The sequence below is a fragment of the Panulirus ornatus genome, chromosome 58 (assembly GCF_036320965.1).
Source record: "Panulirus ornatus isolate Po-2019 chromosome 58, ASM3632096v1, whole genome shotgun sequence".
In the NCBI taxonomy this organism is placed as follows: Eukaryota; Metazoa; Arthropoda; class Malacostraca; order Decapoda; family Palinuridae; genus Panulirus; species Panulirus ornatus.
In genome coordinates, this window is record NC_092281.1 from 12,689,478 (window position 1) to 12,710,898 (window position 21,421).

Genomic DNA, 21,421 nt, shown 5'->3' on the forward strand with positions numbered 1-21,421 from the left:
CTTTAGGGAAGGATTTCCAGCTTCATGCTCCCACCTCTTTAGTCACTTCTTATGACATGCAGGGAATACGTGGGCAGTATTCTTTCTCCCTTATACCCAGGGATGATTTATGTGTATATATGTATGTGTGTGTGTGTGTGTGTGTGTGTGTGTGTGTTGAAATGGTCGGGACATATGGAGAGAATGAGTAAGGAAAGGCTAACAAAGAGGATATATGTCTCAGAGGTGGCGGTAGCATGGAGAACAGGAAGATCATTTTGGAGATGGAAGGATGAAGTGAAAAAGATTTTGAGCAATCGGGGCCTGAACATGCAGGAAGGTGAAAGGCATGTGCTGAATGGAGCGAATTGGAATGATGTGGTATACTGGGGTCAACATGCCGTCAGTGGACTGAAGGGCATGTGAAACGTGTACAGTAAACCATTGATAGGTCTTTGGGACCTAAATGTGGTTAAGGAACTGTGGTTTTGGTGCATTACACACAATATCTGAAGAATTATTTAGAGCAGATGAGGCCTTTCTTCATCTGTTTCTTGTGGGGCAGGGTGGCACCAGGAATGGAGGAAGGCGAGCAAGGATGAATGTATATATATGAAGGCTAGCAAGTATGAATAGGTACATGTATATACATGTACATATATGCATATGTTGATATGTATATGTGTGTGTGTATGGGGATTTGTGTATATATGCGTATATGAGTGGATGGGCCATTCTTTGTTTCCTGGTGCTACCTTGCTGATGCGGGAAATGGCAATCAAATATGATAATAATGATAGATTATTATTATCATTATTGTTTGTATTATCGATAATAGTAACAATAATAATAGTGATAATGATAATGATTATTATTATCATTATTATTATTATTATTATTATTATTATTATCATTATTATTATTAGTATTATTATTATTGTTCACTTATCTATTTATCTAAATATTTAGATTTGTTTATATAATACTGGTAGTGATGCCTTATTTTAGTTATAACAGATTTAGGATTTACTGTTGTTACATCACAGATATATGAAAATGCAAAATGGAAGTCATGCCCTTACTACTCTTATCTTGAATTAGTTCAGCCACCATCCATTTGTTCAGCCTATGCCAGTGCGTGCTGTGATCTCACGTTATTCTTTTATTCTTATTTTTTCATGTTAGTTGGTAGTATTATGTTGCATGTGTTTACGTTATTTTGATGTAATTTTTATTCCCTCTATTAAGAAGAATCAGCTGCAAGGAAGAGAGCAGAAGAACCACTTTTTTGTTGTATTTTCTTTTTCTTGATATCATCTCAAAACAGTGAAGGACTGAAAATGCATCCTTAGACAAATGATATGATGCATGAGTCTCACTATGAAGACTGTTGTCCTGCAACACAAAAGCCTTTAGGTTATTTCCTTTTCAATCTCAATATCAAATTTTTTCATAAATCATATTGCATTCTTTTTAAGTGCCAATGTAAGAGTTCATTCTTCCAACAAAGATAGAGGATAGACATTCAGATTTGTAGAAAACTTCCATGACTGAATACTTTCTGTAGCATTTATGAATGAAATTTGATATATAAATGTTGTTAGAGAAAGAAGCAAACAGTTAATCTTGGTTTTGTTCATAAAATCAGTTTTCTACAGCACATTTTCCATCTCTTTGATCTTATAGTCAATAATCAGAGTCCACTGTTTTGCAGTGTAAAGCTTTGTTTCATCAGTACATGATAAGTGCAATGCACAGCTGGATGAAGAGTTTACCAAAGGGTGAACCTATGGTATCTCTGCTAGCAGAGTGGATTCATCATCAAATCATTAGCAGATATGACAGACAGGAAATATACTTCTGTCATTTCTTGATCATTCGTCTGTGATGGGTAAACAAGAGCCAGATTTCTTTTACTTTTGTGCAGTCGTATATGATTTATTTTGTACATCTTTGATGGAGGAGCCTAAGATTCAGTTTAGATGTCATAAGTGATGCATAGATGAAACTTGGAACAATATTTGCCCTGAAATATTATATCCACCCACGACAACAAATGGGACAAAATTCTTTACAAGCTAAGAGTATTTGGCAATAAGTAATTGGAAGATTTATAGGCAAGGACAAAGTTTGTTTGAAAAGAGGGACAGCCACATGAGAATTGTATTGGTACTCGACAGGCCTGCATTCTTCATTCATCATCCTCCCTGCCTGGCTAATGGTGTCTTTCTCCCATAGGGTGCCATAGAGCAGGCCATGGCAGCAGGGATGTTGACTGGAGACTCTGGTGGCCGTCAGTGCCCATACTGTCCTCGCACCTTCGCCTTCCCCAGCTACTTGCAGCGGCACATCACATTACACACTGGGGAGAAGCCTTTCAGGTGCCACCGCTGCAACAGCCGGTTTACCCGGAGGAACCACCTCAAAGAACATCTCAGGAGGAAACACATGCATTCTCAAACACCTTCACGTCAGCTGCCACCATCTTCTTCTTTCCTTAATGTTTCATCACGAACACCATTATCCCAGCTTCCAGCATCTTCCTCCCCATCAAATACGTCACCTCAGATCTCTTCAAACCAAGTGCCTGCATCCTCACAACCTAATGTTTCATATTCAGGAACTTCTAATACTGTCTCGTCATCAAACTTGACAATGTCATCTAGTTCCTCTTACAGTACATTTTCCAGTGATACATCATATCAACCTTCATCACAATAAAAAAACATATATATTATTGTAATTTTTTTTCTTACCAACTTTCATGTCTTCACTTAACATGTATGAATTCCACGATGCTTCTCAGTTGCCTGATAAGGTTTGTTATTTTTGTTGCTGCATATGTTGCAAATGATTGTAACTAACTTATTGTATAGTGGTGATGTCAGCCTCTGAAAGTATGTGATAAGAGGCAAGCACTTGTACTACTGCAGATTGTACAGATTTAGCTAAAGCAGTTCTTCTTCCGTATATACTGTTAAGTAAAGAATTGAAACATGCACTTCCCATGTGTTCTTGATATGAATTACTTCCCACACCAGCCTGTGCGTGTAGATACAGTGACAGCCTTTGGACTACATTAACATTAGAAAATTAGATAGACCTGTGTTTTTAAGAATTATAATTTTAAATAGTACTCATTATCTACATTACTCTCAAACACATATAGAATTTGAACCCCCACTGGTGATATGTGAAATGTCACCTGTTCATTTTGTGATCTATACCAATAAAAGAAGTGTATTGTCAGTGGAAGCCTTTAGTTGTTTGTGTTTATCTTTTTCATGAGTGATCTTGATTTTGAACATAAAAACATGAGCTAGGAGAACAAACTTCCAAATAAATGCACCTGTGAGCAGGTGTGTGATCCATCTGGTTACTAATATGTTTATACAATGGTCCTGGGGTTAGCTTGCACAAAGTTTACTAATGATATGTCATGGAACATCATGCAGATGGAACATCTATATATCTCCCCCTAGGCATTTTGCCTAGTATGTGTGTGCATCAAAACTTGATTCTTATCATTCTGTCTGCAGATCTTGGTTGCATCATTGTGTCAACTCTTCATCAGCACTGTCTTTTTCCCAGAGTTTTTTTCGTCTTGTAGAATGAGAGGGTATGCTTATTCTTTACTGAATGTTCCAGCATGGCAAATGATTCAGTAATGAGATGGAATAACTGGTAATATACCCATGCTCAAACCAAAGCAGCTTCATTATGAATGACATTGCTGCTTGCCTTGGTGTGCCAGTTAGTGGTTGTTCTTTAATCTTAAGACCTAAGAACACCTGACTCTTCAGTTTTGCAAAGGCAGTCATAATCAGATGTCATCCAGCTATAGATTATGAGGCCATGACTCTGTAATAGTCTATGAAATAAACTTCGTTTGGCACAGTACACCACATCGTATAAGCAACTTTGAGTCGTGTGTTCATTTTAAAGGTTTTTTATTGAGATTAAAAAAACACCTTTTTTCATTAAGATAATTTCTATTGAGAAATATTCTTCATTTCAATAAGATAAAGTTGTTATCCTTATTTGTTTTTATCTTAGGCATAGTGATGTTACAAATAAAGTCTGTTTTTCTTATGCATGTATTTTAATCCATTGTGTGATGACACATGATATTGACAAGATTGTTAAGTTTCAATATGTCCTTGAGAGGAAATGTTAAGAACATAAAGACGAATTCATTTTATTCGAAAATCCATGCCTGAGCAGATTTATGAATGAACAGAATATAAATTTGAATGAATTTATGCCAATGAAAGACCACTTCATTGCATATGACTTTTCTTTTTGAGTTGAAAGCTAATGTAGTAAGAGCCTTAACCTAAGTGAGATACATTAACATGCAATACTCCTTAAATCCTTGTGAGGCATAAGGTTTGAAAGACTGATTTTTATAGTCCCAGACCCTATAACAGAAAAAACTAAATTTGTGAATATATATGATATATTCTATTTATTCATGATTACCTCAGGACCAATTTCTTATAAAGAGTCCTGATGTTGCCAAGGGCCTTTCTAAAAGTTCCTGCAGCCCAAGGCTGCATTACTTCTAGAAACAGGTAAATGTAAACTCCTTTGGAGTTAAAGTTCTCTGACAAAGCTGTCCTCCAAATGATACAGCCTCACCAGAGATGACTTTTCACGTTTGGTGTAATTTTTTAAGAGGGGGTGTTAAATGTATATATATTCATACTTGATCACTATTTCCCATGTTAGTGAGGTAGTGCTAGGAACAAACAAGGAATCGGTTACATATGCTCACATCCATTCTGTAGCTGTCATATTATGGAAAGGACACTTCACATGCCCTGATTCAAGTCCATTAACAGCACATCAACCCCAGTGTACCACAACATTCCAATTCACTCTATCTTATGCATGACTTTCACCCTCTTGTATGTTCAGGCCCCAATCACTCCAAATCTTTTTCACTCCATCCTTACATCTCCAATTTGGTCTGTGGAGCCGTTTTTTTGTTCCCTCCACTTCTGACACATATATCTTCTTTGTCAACCTTTCCTTACTCATTCATTCCTTATGTCCAAACCATCTCAGCACACCCTCTTTTGCTCTCTCAACCACTCTTTTTACTACCACACTCACACACACACGCACACACACACACACGTGCACACATATATATATCATTATTATTATATAACTATCCCTGGGGATAGGGGAGAAAGAATACTTCCCACGTATTCCCTGCGTGTCGTAGAAGGCGACTAAAAGGGGAGGGAGTGGGGGGCTGGAAATCCTCCCCTCATTATTTTTTTTAATTTTCCAAAAGAAGGAACAGAGAAGGGGGCCAGGTGAGGATATTCCCTCAAAGGCCCAGTTCTCTGTTCTTAACGCTACTTCGCTGACGCAAGAAATGGTGAATAGTTTGAAAGAAAAAGAAATTATTATGTTTTTATTACATTATTATACTTAATCACTGTTTCCTACGTCAGTGAGGTAGTGCCAAGAAACAGACAAAGAATGGCCCATCCATACACACACAGACACAGATGCACGCATACACACACACACACACACACATATTTTCTTTCTTTTTTTTTCAAACTTCGCCATTTCCCGCGTTAGCAAGGTAGCATTAAGAACAGAGGACTGGGCCCCCGAGGGAATATCCTCACCTGGCCCCCTTCTCTGTTCCTTCTTTTGGAAAATTTGAAAAAAATATATATATATGTACATATCAACATATACACATATACATATATACATAAACATGTACATATTCGTACTTGTCTGCCCTCAACCATTCCCAGCACCACCCCACCCCATAGGAAACAGCACCACCACCCCCGCTTCAGCAGGGCAGTGGCAGGAAAACACACAAAAAAGGCCACACTCAGTCACACTCAATCTCTAGCTGTTGTGAGTAATGCACCGAAACCACAGCTCCCTATCCACATCCAGGCCCCACAGACCTTTCCATGGTTTACCCCAGAATTTTCACATGCCTAGTTTCAGTCCATTGATAGCACGTCGACCCCAGTATACCACATCGTTCCAGTTCACTCTATTCCTTGCACCCTTCTCACCCTCCTGCATGTTCAGGCCCCGATCGCTCAAAATCTATTTTCACTCCATTCTTCCACCTTAGCTTAAGCCAGGTATCCAATTTATTGACCAACCCCTCAGGGGGAATGAACAGCTGTTTTGACTATGGACCGACTACTGCTGCCAGAATTTGAACCTGTGCATTATGTATTATTAGATTGCATACTCACTGATATTCATGCAAAAGAGAGATTCTTGGATGTGAATGTGCTGAGAGGGGCAGCTGTTAAGATGTCTGATATTTATCTGATGTAGGAAAGGGTTTTTGGGAAAGAAGAAACAATATAGGTGAGAAGAGGATGGTAAAAGTAAGTGAGCTTGGAAAATCACCAAGCAAGATTAAGTGTAGAATGGCAAAAGGTGAGACTAATTGAAGCTAGGGGAATAGGTGAGGAATGGAAGATATTTAAGGAAGCAGTGCTGGCATGTTTGAGAAAAATGTGTGGCATGTGGAAGGTGGTATTGCAGTTCAGTTTCTAAAGAAAGGGGATGACTTTGATGGTAATTGGTTAGTTAGGATTTTTAGTGTAAATATGGATCATGATTAAGTATCTGAGGATTACAGAATGCATGTATAGTGTCATTGTATAAAAGCCAAGGGGAAAGAGGTGAATGTTCAAATTACAGAGATATTAGGTTGTTGAATTTACATGAAGGAAAAGGTGAAAAAATGGAGAATATTGCCAAGGATCATGAAAAGAGCTATAGAGTATTAAAGTTGGATTGTAAGGTCAAAATGAGGAAACTGGTGGACATTTAGGGACAATGAAAAATGCCAGAAAGCACTAGAGATGGACATTATAAGTAAACTAATGATGACAGTAAAGTTGAAAATATGGAAGTTGCTCTCAACATTACTAAATGTACGGGAGGGCAGACAATAACAAGTACATTTTAGGGTGGAAGATGATAGGTATAGTGAATTTTTTTGTAAAACCATTAAGAAGGCAGTGGATGTAGTCAGAGACAGGACCATCAGGGAAGCATTTGGTGAAATTGATGAGAGTTAGAATGGCAAAGACCATTCAAGAGAAATATGCAGCAATATATGTACAGATTTTTAGATGAAGGGGACATAGTAAAACCGTAGGAGTAATGGAAAGTGAGTCACTATGCATATGAGTGATGCTGTACAGAGGGAGGTTATCAGGTGCAGGTCTGTGAAGCTTTTTGGGCTGGAAGAGGATCATCTTCCAGACAAGAAAGAAAGGGAAAGCACAGAAAAGGAACAGGTCCAAAGGCTACTTAGTGCCACGGAGATAAGGAGATAAGAAAGAAAAGTGGATAAATAAAAGAAGTCAGGAAAATGAGGAAACGCAGACAACACATTAGGGAAGGCCACTTAGGGTAACATTGGATACAATGTGTAGTCAAGAGGTACTTAAGCAGGCGAATGAACTTGCCAAAAAAGAGGTTCAAAGGAGTGTTTGTCAAGAGTGACAGACCAGGGGAAGAGAGAGAGACAGACCAAGAGAGAGAAACTAGAAAAAGGCAAAAAATGAGAGGAACTGGATCAGGCCAGAGTTAAGAAACAACAACCACCACTTTTAGCCCGAGGAGGCTGGAACAAACCTTACCTTGAAGGTTCTGTACACTAATGCAGGGGGCCTTGTGGCAAGTGGAAAGAAGTTGGAATTCAAAGAATTTGTATGAGGTAGCAACTCCAACATTATGGGAATGGTAGAACACAAACCTCCCAAAAGAGCTGAGGTCTAACCTGGTTTGTGCAGAAGAGAACATGATAGTAAGGAGGGGCAGAAAAGATAATGAAATTTCTTTTATGCTAAAGGTGTATTGCAGGTACATGACAAATAACTTGAAACATGATGAGATTGGAATCCTACCTTTTTTTTTATGTTAGCTGATACAGCATGGGTATTTGAGTGCCATAATCAAAGCCATCTCATTTATGCCATGTACATATACCCTAGCCTAAGCCAGATACCCATTTTATTGACCAACCGTTAGGGGAGGATGAGCAGCTGGGTTGACTATGGACTGACTGCTGCAACCAGGATTCAGATGCATGCACTTGACCTGGGCTTGACCCTGGATATATTTGATGATTATGCCAAGGTTATTAGGGAAGTAAAAACCATGTAGGATTGATCTAATACATTGTTTCCAATGATGATTATATATACTGTATTCCATTATTTAAATACGTTATCTGGGTTTGTATACATCATTTATACATATTCTTCAATGCTGCCTTGGCATTGCAAAAATAATTTACTATTCTCCTTGGCATTTTTGTTTTATTGGCTGGCCAAGCTGAAGATGTAGAAACACTTTCTGAGTTACTCGTAATTTGTTTCTTATCTCTGCTCTGTTAAGTATTGTGCTTGGGATTCTTGAAAGCCCCAGGACACATATGGCATACTCGAAGTTAACTGCCCAAGGCCTCCCATACCATATGTAATACATTGTAGTCAGTGGGTGAAAAAGTTGTATGATAGAAGAGAAAGTTCAAGAGATGGGCTGACAAGTATAGTAGTTCTACCCCATGCAATGTAGATATGTACATACCTGGGAGGGTGAAGACTGGCATATTTGAAGGTATAGTAGTTCCAATAGTGTTGTTTGGTGTCACTTGTTTTCTCTAGATGAGAATGAATGGAAGAGATAGAATGTTTTGGGAATGAAAAGTTTAAGGACAATATGTGGAATGAGAAGAGTTGATCGCATAAAAAATGATAGGGTAAGAGAGTGTGGTAATAAGAACAGTGTGGTTGAGAGAGTTGAAGAGTGTGCTGAAATGGCTTGGACATAAGGAGACAATGCATGAGGAGAGGTTGACAAAGAGTATAAGTGTCAAAAGTGGAGGGGATGAGGAAAAAGGGGAGACCATATTGAAGATGGAGGGATGGAGTAAAAAATATTTTTGAGTGCTGTGGGATTGATCATGCAGAAGGGTGAAAGGCATGCATGGGATAAAGTGAATTGAGGTGATTTGGTAAATAGGGGCAGACATGCTGTCAAGGGATTGAACTAGGGCATATGAAGCAGATGGGGAAACCATGGAAAGGTCTTTGGGGCCAGGTAATGGTTACTGGCCTGTGGTTTTGGCGTATTACTCATACTTAGTACTTCACATTTGTTTGCATTGAATTTCATAGACCATGTATAAGACCAACTTTGGAGTCTTTTTAGATCCCCTTGTACGTTGATGCAATCCTTTATACTTTCACTTCCCACATGACCTTTGCATTACTTACAGACATATTCAGATAGGATTCCATACTATCTCATAAGTCATGTACATAGATCAAGAAAAGTAACTGGCTGCATGTGTGCCCCCACCACTATGTAGACCATGCAATACTCAGCAAGCTGCTGTGTCACATGATCACTGTGTGGCCATTGGCAACTAATGGGTATGCCATTTTGATAACTGTTTCTTTCCATACACCTCGAAGCATTGGAATTATGCCCTCCCATATCTTCCCCAATAATTGTGACCTGACACATTTTAAGACAGTTTTTCCTTCAAAATTTGGAAATGTTTTCCACTCTTTTCTTTTTCCCTTTCATAGTCCATTTCATATTTCAAATAAGTCCCAGTTTTGATGTGGACTTTTGTCTGACTTGAACCTCTAACCAAAAAAAAGAAAAAAATTATGGGACTTGTAGCACTGTTGGTCACCTTGACCCATTTGATGAAGGCTCCTGTTACATACATCTTTGTACCCTTCCACTTAGATATATTTTATACTCTGATATGATGTTTGCTCTTTTCCATTCCCTTGGCAATCGCCCTCTCTCCACTGTATGTGTGAGTATTTATTTACCTACTTGTATTGTACTGGGAGTGAGTTTTTACACTTGTGGGGCCCCATCACTTGAACATTCTCTATCATACAACTTCTTAAAATTATGTATGCTGTCTGCATTAACCATGTTCTCAGTCAATCTGTTCCAGTCATCCATTGCTTATACTATCTTTATTTACAAGTTTTGTACTGAGTTAAATGTTAAGTCCTCTGGTTGCCCTATCCCTACATCTCTCAAAGAACTGTCTACTGTCCACATCTTTGATCTCTTGAAAATTCAAAGGTTGTGATCAGGTCACCCTTCAGTCTTCTCTCTCTTTCAAGGTTGATGAATTTAAAGCCTTCAGCCCTTTCCTGTAGTTTGTTCTCTTAATTCTGGTATTATCTTTGTTCCCCTCCTCTGTACCTTCTCTATAAGTTCTTTGTGATTCTTTAGGTGTGGTGACTAAACTCCAGTCTTGGCCTTATGCACAACATGAATAGCATGCTAAATATTTCCTTATCCTTTTACTTGCGATCTATTCTGATGCTTGCAAGCAGACAGTTTGTCTCCTTAACTGTTCTACTGATATAAGGCTCTGATGACAGGTTAGGGATGATAATGGCTCTCAAGTCCTCCCTCACAGAATCCTGAAACGTATTTCCTGCTGGGTGATGATCATATTAAGGACATCTTTAACTCTGTCCCATCCTCATAACAGTACATTTTTGTAGGTTGAATTTCATCAAACATGTTTTAGACCAACTTTGGAGTCTGGAGTCTGCTTAGGTCCTCTTGTAAGCTGATGTAATCTTCCTAACTTTTCACTTTCCTCATGACCTGGGAATCATCTGCAAACATATGCAATTAAGATTCCATACCTTTCAGGAAGGCCATTGATATAGATCAAGAAGAGTAATGGTCCCAGAACCAAACCCTTGGCACTCTGTTGGGTACATCAACCCATTTGAAAAATGTTTTTCTAACATGAGACCTTCATTCCCTCCCACTGAGATAATCGTATATCCATCATAGGAGTTTCCCTCCCTCATTCTTGATTGAATTATCCAGCTTTTTAATCAGCTTCGTATGTGATACAGAGTTGAATGCTATCTGGCAGTCTAGATACAGAAAGTCCACCAACCTTTCCCTTAAGAGGTTAGTCACACATGACTTCCTTTCCCTAAAACCCTGTTGTCTCTCTTTTGGAAATTTCTTCTCCATAGAAAATCATAAACTTGCTTTCTAATAATCTTTTCCAGAACCTTTCACACCACACACATTAGTGTAGTTCCACACTTGTTCCCAATCTCCTTTCATATACATAAGTATGAAGTTTACTCTTTTCCATCTCCATGGCACCATTTCTCTCTTCAGTGACATCTCAGAGTGGTTTATCTAGCATATCTGCACACACCTTTATCACTTATGGTAAAATTTTTCAAGACTACAAGTCTTGTTTGGGTCAAGTCCTTTAAATATTGTTAACATTTTTTCTAGACATTTCAGTGATCTTCAAAACCTCCTCCCCATTCCATCTCACTAGTGATGAGGCTATAGTGTCTTCCACTGTGAAAACATTGTTAAACTTGTTATTCAGTTCCCCATCTATCCTTACATCATCCTCTATGATTTTTTTGCTGAAACTCTTAGCCTGAAAAACTGCTCCTTAACTGACAAATGATTCCTGTTGAAATTATGTAAAAGTTTTGGATTTTCACTTACCTTTTCCACAATATTCTTTTCAAAGTTTCTTTGTTCCTCCTTGCTGATCCTGCTATACTTATTCCATGCTTTCTTTTACCTTGCAGTTGCTAGCTGGCAAGAGTGCAGTCCATATCTTCAACAGTGTATATCTTGAAATTTCTTTGGTTTATGACATCTTTATTAAACCTTTCCTTCCTCTTCCTTACTTAACCCTCTTAATGCTTCTAGTCCATCAAATTTCACAGAACCCCTCAACACAAAGCCCTGGTTCTTGGCTACTGAATTCCATTTCCCAAACTACGTTACCGTAGAATTTATTGAGGTTTGTGAAGTTTGAGTGATTATATCTCTTTATTTCCTGTGTTACCTGTGCTTTTTTTTTATGTCTTCTTTTATCATATATTCAAAACTTGAGCACTACATGATCTCTTCTTCCAGCTGGTGTATCATATATAATGTTATCATTATCCATGCTGATGACTGTGTGTCTCTGAGTGATTGCATAGTTGTAGTTACCCCTTTGCACTACATGGGGAGCAGGTTTACTCTCATGAGGCTCTTGAACTTTCTCTGTCATATAAAACTTCTTAAATTCTGTATGCCGTATGCATTAATCATGTCTCCTGTCATTTTATTTCATTTATCCACCACTCTTACACTATAAGAGAACTTCATAAAAGTAGCTTTTCACATTTTTCTTATGATTTTTGTTTAATTTCATGTTATTTCTTCTGGTTGTTATGTTCCTACTTCTTTCAAAGAGCTGTAAGCTGTTTATGTTGTCAATCTGTTGTAAAAACTTAGATAGTGATCAGGTGTGTGTGTGTGTGTGTGTATGTGTGCGTGTAGTGTGGGTTTAGTTATGAATTTAGTTGATTATTGGTAGAAAAATTCATCATATCAAATTCATGAAGTGGCAATGTTATTGCATAACTTCACCCATAAATTTCAATGGTCATCAATGAGAGGTTATTCATTAGATATATCTCAGATGTGACTCATTAAAGTTATTGAAGAAATATTATCAACTAGTTAGATTGCAGCAGATTAATTAAACGGGGCCTCATTGCTGAGCTTGGACTCATCAGAAGTGAAGTCATAAGGTCAGCTTTTATCAAAATAGAATGTAACTTACCATATATCAAAGCAGTGAGTGTTTGAAGGCCTATCCAGCTTTGAAGAAAAAAAGAATCTGTATTTTCATTGTACTTGAGCTTTCTAAAAGTCAAGTTCAATCTATGAATTCTTATGTATGGAATTGTTTTCTAAATTATTGATTGTAATGTGTAGGATTCTAATAGAAATATTATGTTGAAATATGAATAGTTTCTTGTTTTACATAGTTTTTATGTACTGAATTACTGTGTAATGCAAATACCATTAAGATCTGAATTTCAAGTTCTGATTACCTTAAAAAGCAAGTAACCTAGTTCATGTATAGTAAGAAATATGTAAGGAATATATTGCATCAATCACCTTTGAAAGACTGAAGTTGTGGATGTGTACCCCTTCCACACAACCACAACACCTTAACCACCTCTTTGCCCTGCTGACGTGTTCTTCCCCTATAGGTGACGGTTGGTGGCAGTGCAGTCGGAGGGTTGAAGTTCCCTGTGAGTGGCACATCTCAAGGCTCAGCGAGGGAACATGTTCGGACATCAGGTTCTTATAAAGTCTTCTTCTGCCCTCTGTGTCCCTACAAGACAGCCAGGAAGGACTTGTTGGAAGGGCATGTCAGGACTCACACTGGAGACAAACCATTCTCATGCCCTCATTGTCCCTATCAGTCAGCTGACCGTAGCAACATGCGACGCCATCGGCAAAAAAATCATGAAGGGATGGTTGCTGCTGTTCAGGCCACAGACCCTCAGCCCCCTCGTGGCCAGTGGCATTTTGGACAGTGACTTCTTTCTTCATTATTGTTCACCTTCACAGTTTTGCCTCTTCATTAAGGCCATACCTATGATCTTTAGACACAAAACAGGAAAAAGAAAGAGGGAGGAGAGAAACAGAGCTAGCTAGGTAAGGTAGAATTGAAAGGAATGTTGTTTTTTGGGATCAGGCAAAGTTTATTCTGTATATATCTGTAATTACGTCACTTCTAGTGTTCTTATCTAATTCGTACCAATTATATTTCAGTCCATTGTGACAGTAGTGCATGTTATTTTCTATCCACTGTTTTTTATAAAAAACTGTGCTGATGTGATTTAAGGAAATAATCATTGGTACATGTTATATAGCTAATATTGGTAATTTGTAGAACATTTATTAAAGATGTTTTATAATTCTTGTTATTGAATCCAAGTTTTTGTATGAAAATGAGTCATGTATGAGCAGTTTTGGAATTTCATCGGAAGTGGAAGAGAATCACCGGAGATTTGAGAACTAGGTTTTCTAACACTTTAACTGTTTATTATAATAGCTTGAATAGTAGCTCTTACAAACCTCTGAAGCCCCCTTTATGCTTTTGTTGAGAAAAAGATATTCCTTTTCAGTTATTCTTCAAAATTTATTACAAGTGAAAATATCTGCCTCTGTCCTTTACATGGCAGACTTAAAGACCACCGTCTTCCAGGGTGGTTCGATCCCAGGCGAGGAATCAAATCTAGACTCGATCGACCTCTCTGCCTACCGGGTTGTGACTGTAGAAGCCTTTGTACTCCATATGGAAAATACTGTAATGCAGTGGATGTTTTCTTATACATAATATTCAATTTAGTTTTAAGTTTATGTCAAGGCACTGGGCAGTGCATAAAAACGTAAAACCCAATAATGATTATGAGAGTGTGATAAGGGGATACCTGGGATAGGTTTTAAGTGTAATTCAATTTCACAAGTTTTACAGACATAAACATTGTTGCCACTGGTGTCATTGTTGGTTTGGTTGTTAATGTGGGAGTTAGGTATGTACAGATCTTATTGTTCATCATTATAAAAAAAATATATATATATCCCAGCTTTAATGCTTATAAGCTTATGGTAAAAGTTGGATATTGCCAGGTTCACTTGCGCATGGTTACACTGCAAGTTGAAAGTCACTTTTGGTGAGGTTATATAATCTTCAGTGGATTAAAAGGAGTACAGCTTCATCAAAGATTATTTCACTCTAAAGGAGTTCTTCCTTTCCCCGCTACTGATTGTAGCACAGCCTTGAAGCTGCAGGGGCCCAGCAGAATGGGTCCTGGGGTTAATGTAATAAAAAGAAAATTAATAGATTTTAGGAAAATAAAAGATGAATTTTCTATTCATCTCCATCCACTTTTTTATTTCCTGGATTTCTTTTTCTTTTTGTTACTCGACTGTTTTAATGTTCCATTTGATTTTGTACATATTCAGTCTCTCGTGTTCTTATTTGGAGCAATCCTTATGTAATTGTAAACATTAGGTTGGTCTGCTAATAACAACAGACCAACTAAAAATTTTATTTATGTGAGACCAGCTCAACCAGTTTCATATTCTAGCTGCAACTTCCTTAAACATTATGTAGGAAAAGGAATGAAATATGGAGGGCATCATTTTGGTAAAAAAATCAATTGACATTGTTGGTGTTGTTGAAAAATATGTACCAGGAGAATTTATTGAAGGATTTTGTAAACATTAGATTTGATGAGAGAATGTTTGTTGACAAAATGCTAAGGAACCGTTGGATTTACACAAATCATTGATTTTGAAAATACCTGAATCGGAGTAAATACGGTTTACATTTTAGAATATCAGATATTTGTGAAAAGCTATTAGAACCAGTGTAAGGCTTTAGTGGAGTTAAGCATGGATCTGATGTGTTACTGTGGATGATCTTAGTGAGAGAATATGGTGGTCAAGATGATAAAGAAGTCAAAATAGAGGGAGATAATAGGAAGATGTACATACAAGATACAGTTTTATTGTAGTTATCAAAAGACTTACAAGCAATGTGAAATATTTGGCAGATGTGTGAAACGAAAATTGAATATGAATGTTGATGAATTCAAGTTTCCTCAGCAGAGAGAGGAAATTCACATAGGGAATTCTTATTTCTTGGTTGGAAATTGAAGAGGGTTGACAGTTTTAGATGTTTTGGTTGCAACTTGAACAGGTATAGAGGAATGGATAAGAATAACATTACTATAAGGTAGGTAAGTAAGTGGTTCATTGAGCAGAATGATCATATGAAATTAACCTGTACAGGTGCATGCATGTTTGTTGTAAAGAGTAGCAAAACCTTCTCTAAGAAATTCTAGTATGTTTTGGTTTTGGAACATAAAGTTGGCAGGGTTAGAAAGGTTGGTAGTATGAGGCTATATATATATATATATATATATATATATATATATATATATATATAGCTTGAGTTGTGAGGTAGAAAGATTAATATCTTTATGATATTCATATATATATATATATATATATATATATATATATATATATATATATATATATATATATATATATATATATATGAATACTTCCCACGTATTCCCTGCGTGTCGTAGAAGGCGACTAAAAAGGGAGGGAGCGGGGGGCTGGAAATCCTCCCCTCTCACTTTTTTTTTTTTTTTTTTTTTTCCAAAAGAGGGAACAGAGAAGGGGCCCAGGTGAGGATATTCCCTCAAGGGCCCAGTCCTCTGTTCTCAACACTACCTCGCTAATGCGGGAAATGGCGAATAGTATGAAAGAAAGAAAATATATATATATATATATATATATATATATATATATATATATATATATATATATATATATGTATTTTTTTTTTTTTTTTTTTTTTTTTATACTTTGTCGCTGTCTCCCGCGTTTGCGAGGTAGCGCAAGGAAACAGACGAAAGAAATGGCCCAACCCCCCCCCCCATACACATGTACATACACACGTCCACACACGCAAATATACATACCTACACAGCTTTCCATGGTTTACCCCAGACGCTTCACATGCCTTGCTTCAATCCACTGACAGCACATCAACCCCTGTATACCACATGACTCCACTTCACTCTATTTCTTGCCCTCCTTTCACCCTCCTGCATGTTCAGGCCCCGATCACACAAAATCTTTTTCACTCCATCTTTCCACCTCCAATTTGGTCTCCCTCTTCTCCTCGTTCCCTCCACCTCCGACACATATATCCTCTTGGTCAATCTCTCCTCACTCATTCTCTCCATGTGCCCAAACCATTTCAAAACACCCTCTTCTGCTCTCTCAACCACGCTCTTTTTATTTCCACACATCTCTCTTACCCTTACGTTACTTACTCGATCAAACCACCTCACACCACACATTGTCCTCAAACATCTCATTTCCAGCACATCCATCCTCCTGCGCACATCTCTATCCATAGCCCACGCCTCGCAACCATACAACATTGTTGGAACCACTATTCCCTCAAACATACCCATTTTTGCTTTCCGAGATAGTGTTCTCGACTTCCACACATTTTTCAAGGCTCCCAAAATTTTCGCCCCCTCCCCCACCCTATGATCCACTTCCGCTTCCATGGTTCCATCCGCTGACAGATCCACTCCCAGATATCTAAAACACTTCACTTCCTCCAGTTTTTCTCCATTCAAACTCACCTCCCAATTGACTTGACCCTCACCCCTACTGTACCTAATAACCTTGCTCTTATTCACATTTACTCTCAACTTTCTTCTTCCACACACTTTACTATCAGTAAATTTTAGGGAAAATAAAAAGATGTTCTGGAAGGAGGTAAATAGGGTGCGTAAGACAAGGGAGCAAATGGGAACTTCAGTGAAGGGCGTAAATGGGGAGGTGATAACAAGTAGCGGTGATGTGAGAAGGAGATGGAATGAGTATTTTGAAGGTTTGTTGAATGTGTCTGATGACAGAGTGGCAGATATAGGGTGTTTTGGTCGAGGTGGTGTGCAAAGTGAGAGGGTTAGGGAAAATGATTTGGTAAACAGAGAAGAGGTAGTAAAAGCTTTGCGGAAGATGAAAGCCGGCAAGGCAGCAGGTTTGGATGGTATTGCAGTGGAATTTATTAAGAAAGGGGGTGACTGTATTGTTGACTGGTTGGTAAGGTTATTTAATGTATGTATGACTCATGGTGAGGTGCCTGAGGATTGGCGGAATGCGTGCATAGTGCCATTGTACAAAGGCAAAGGGGATAAGAGTGAGTGCTCAAATTACAGAGGTATAAGTTTGTTGAGTATTCCTGGTAAATTATATGGTAGGGTATTGATTGAGAGGGTGAAGGCATGTACAGAGCATCAGATTGGGGAAGAGCAGTGCGGTTTCAGAAGTGGTAGAGGATGTGTGGATCAGGTGTTTGCTTTGAAGAATGTATGTGAGAAATACTTAGAAAAGCAAATGGATTTGTATGTAGCATTTATGGATCTGGAGAAGGCATATGATAGAGTTGATAGAGATGCTCTGTGGAAGGTATTAAGAATATATGGTGTGGGAGGCAAGTTGTTAGAAGCAGTGAAAAGTTTTTATCGAGGATGTAAGGCATGTGTACGTGTAGGAAGAGAGGAAAGTGATTGGTTCTCAGTGAATGTAGGTTTGCGGCAGGGGTGTGTGATGTCTCCATGGTTGTTTAATTTGTTTATGGATGGGGTTGTAAGGGAGGTAAATGCAAGAGTCCTGGAAAGAGGGGCAAGTATGAAGTCTGTTGGGGATGAGAGAGCTTGGGAAGTGAGTCAGTTGTTGTTCGCTGATGATACAGCGCTGGTGGCTGATTCATGTGAGAAACTGCAGAAGCTGGTGACTGAGTTTGGTAAAATATATGTATATATATATATATATATATACAGTATGTTGTTTTTGATAAGTATGATACTCAAAGAAGTATAGATGTAATGAAGTTTTCATAAAGAAAGTATCAGATACATTAACAAAAGAGGTTTTCAGTGAAAAAGGGAAGAAAAGATGAAGTCAAAGAATGATAATAGAACAAGCTTAGAGAAAGAAAGAATAGTATATGTATTGTTGAGTAACATGCTTAAAGTAGGTTAATTGAGAGTATGTATGTATATCTGGGGCCCAAGACTATTCAACAACTTACCTGCAGCCATCAGAAACATTATTGTGTACAGTTGAGAAATTTAACCCTTAAATTGCCTATTTTGAAGCAATAAAGTCTTGATGTCATTTCTCTCTCAGATTTGGAAATTGTTGTCTTCACTTTTTATTTCTTTTCTGTTTGACAAGGCCATGGAGTTTCCACTTAAAACACTAAAATTATCTGAAAACAGTATCAGGTGGTAAAGAAAGGTATAAAAGTATGATCAGATACCCATAAAGCATAAGTATAGCATCATTGACAGAGTATTTTCATGAAACAGTGTACATACAATCCCGTTTATTCTGTAGCTTTACATCTGGTAAAAATTCAGCTAGAAACATTGCCTGCAGCACTCCAACAAAGTGGTGCATTTTTTAAAATGAAGTTTATGAAAGTTGAGCCATGTAACACATAGAGAGAAATACTATTTTGGCTGAGGTCAAGCCATGCAGCTAAAGGGTTAAGAAGGGCCCCAGATAAGTATTTATAAAGTGTTCCTGGCCAACCAGGCTGTAATAGTTCAGTAGGCCTGCTGGCCATGGCTTTCAACAGCTTGATCTACCAATAATCTGACTAAGTGACTTGGACTCAGCTTGAGTTGTGAGGTAGAAGGCCTTCAAAGTAAACTCCAGGTGAGCTCCAGGTATGCAATAGTAGAGAAGTAGGAAGGAGGCCAAACAAAAGAACTTGTGTAACAGAGGAGCAACTACAAAAGAGTTTGAGTGGAAGAGTATGTGTATCGTAAAGGAATAGGAATTGAAGAGGATGATTGAGACTGAGTTACAAGAGTAAGTGAGAAGAAAACTTATTGTCCAAAGGAGTGTGTACAGGTGTTTTTGATGATAGAAGAGCCATATTTGATTGAAATGGCATAGTTGCATATAGACACAAAATTAGAAAAAGATATGTTTGTTGGCAGCCAATTGATCCATGTCAGTTAATGTAAGTGATTTAACATATATTTCTATGAGATTTTTTATTATTGTAATCCATAAAACTCAAATATTTTAGTACTTCTTTACCTCAACCAAAGTGATTAGATATTCGGAATATATTATTGGGTAATTCAGTTGATATACATGCATATGTTTAGATTAAGTTTAAAAGTTTTTTTAGTGGGTACACCAAGAAGCATCTCTAATAACATAATATACAAATTCAGTTAAGCCTTGTGCAGTATTGACAATGTTTCATTTTCAATTGATATTTCTTCTTGGAATACTTTCAAAGTTATAAAAACTGGATGGACAAGTAAAAATCTTGAGCTGTGATTTTTCATTGAATGCCTATTATTTGCTTTGTATGGTGAATTTGCTTGGAATGAAAAAAATTAGAGATGTTTGGTTCTTTGCTACCTTATGTATTGAGTTGTGATTAGAAATGGGTGATGGTAGGAATAACTACATAATAAGACTCATTATCACATATCTATTTCCTATCCCAACTTTGTTTTATGCTATGAGACCAAGGTATACATAGTGCTGTACGTGGAATTTAAGAAAATTTTTGCCACACAATAACAAAGACAGATAAAACCCACCGGAAAGAAAGATTATACATAGAAGCAACCCAATATATTCTTGGGTAAACCAAGCTCATAGAAACACTGCTCTTCCTGAAGTCAAGGGTGTCCTTTTCCTTAAGCTCTTGGTCTTTTTCTTAGTTCACATTCATACTGCAGAATCATTGATGACTGCTACAAATTCTACAATGTCTTGATACATGCTTATCATCTCCCGTTATTTCTAAGTCTTTTCATGCCTTTCTTTTAACTTTTTCATTTGTGTATATGTTTTGAGAAAACCCTGTCTATATACACATTTTTGTTTTCATGGTACAAACAGGATGATTTTGCTTCATTTACATGGTGATTACACTCACCAACAGTCATTTATTAACTAAATTTTTGAGTGCTTCTGGTAGGTCACACACTGAAAGGTGCAGAAATGGTAAACAGTCAAAATGTTTAGGAAATATTCTGTTTGTACCACCATTCTGTAGTACATATGAAAGCACAACACATAAAGGTGATGTACGTAATGACATTTGTTTATGGTGTGGATAAAGTCAATCACTGAATTTAGTGAAAAAACTATGATAGAAGCCACATTATGATAATGAATGTGATGGGCAAGAAGGGAAGTACAGCCATTGGTGGCATATACATAATCTTGGTTAACCAGAGAATTAAACATTTTTTTTTAACTCGCCTCAAAGAATTAAGTAGGTTTTATCCCATGGCATTGCATTTTGGTGTTTGCCAGACTGTTCTCCAAACACCTTTATTACATATTACTGGGTTCAGTTAATCCTGAGACATTCTAGCACACTATCACACATAGTTTTACATGGACATTGTTTTAGATGAGTTCGATTCATAAATGAAATTTGCACTTAATGGTGTTAATAGGTGCCTCATTGATTCAAGTCAAACAGCTAAGCAACAGTCTAATTGGGACATTCATTTTTGTGCTTTAGCATGATTTTAAGCTTGCTCAGCCTTAGTGTAGTAAAATCCTTTGAATGATGGAAATGTCATGTATTTACCACTCATATTGTGCAATGTTGCCCAAGACATGGCAGTAGTGTCCACATTGGAAACGTATTTCAAAGCCTCTGTGTGTCCAGGGTCTAATCAAAATGCTTATTTGCACAGGTGTAAAATGTTTATATTTCCTTGTTTATGGCATATATTTTTTATCATTCACAGATTATAGTTATTAGTATCCTTACCATATTTCTCTGAACATACTTTCTGTATATTGGTTACTGATGTTAGTTATATAAAGACTGTATTTTCAATTGTCTTTAATTCACCTTCTTACGCTGTAGACAACAGTGAGTTAATTGTGTTGGTCCATTTTTATGGAATACTAATACTAATAACAGGAAATATAT

The 21,421-nt window shown here is 37.4% G+C and overlaps 1 protein-coding gene across 3 annotated transcripts in view; it reads left to right on the forward strand.

The window, feature by feature from the left end:
- LOC139766521 (uncharacterized) overlaps positions 1-21,421 on the forward strand; it is a 185,941-nt gene that overhangs the window by 156,363 nt on the left and 8,157 nt on the right. Inside the window, exon 7 of one of the 3 annotated variants that reach the window (XM_071695277.1) lies at positions 13,092-15,806. The exons of 1 other annotated variant lie outside the window; for it this stretch is intronic. In XM_071695277.1, coding sequence (XP_071551378.1) covers positions 13,092-13,424 — 333 coding nt within the window. In that variant the 3' untranslated portion in view covers positions 13,425-15,806. Of the gene's footprint in view, positions 1-2,217; positions 4,070-13,091; positions 15,807-21,421 lie in introns of those variants that run through there. One more of the 3 variants, XM_071695275.1, reaches the window with a different exon arrangement.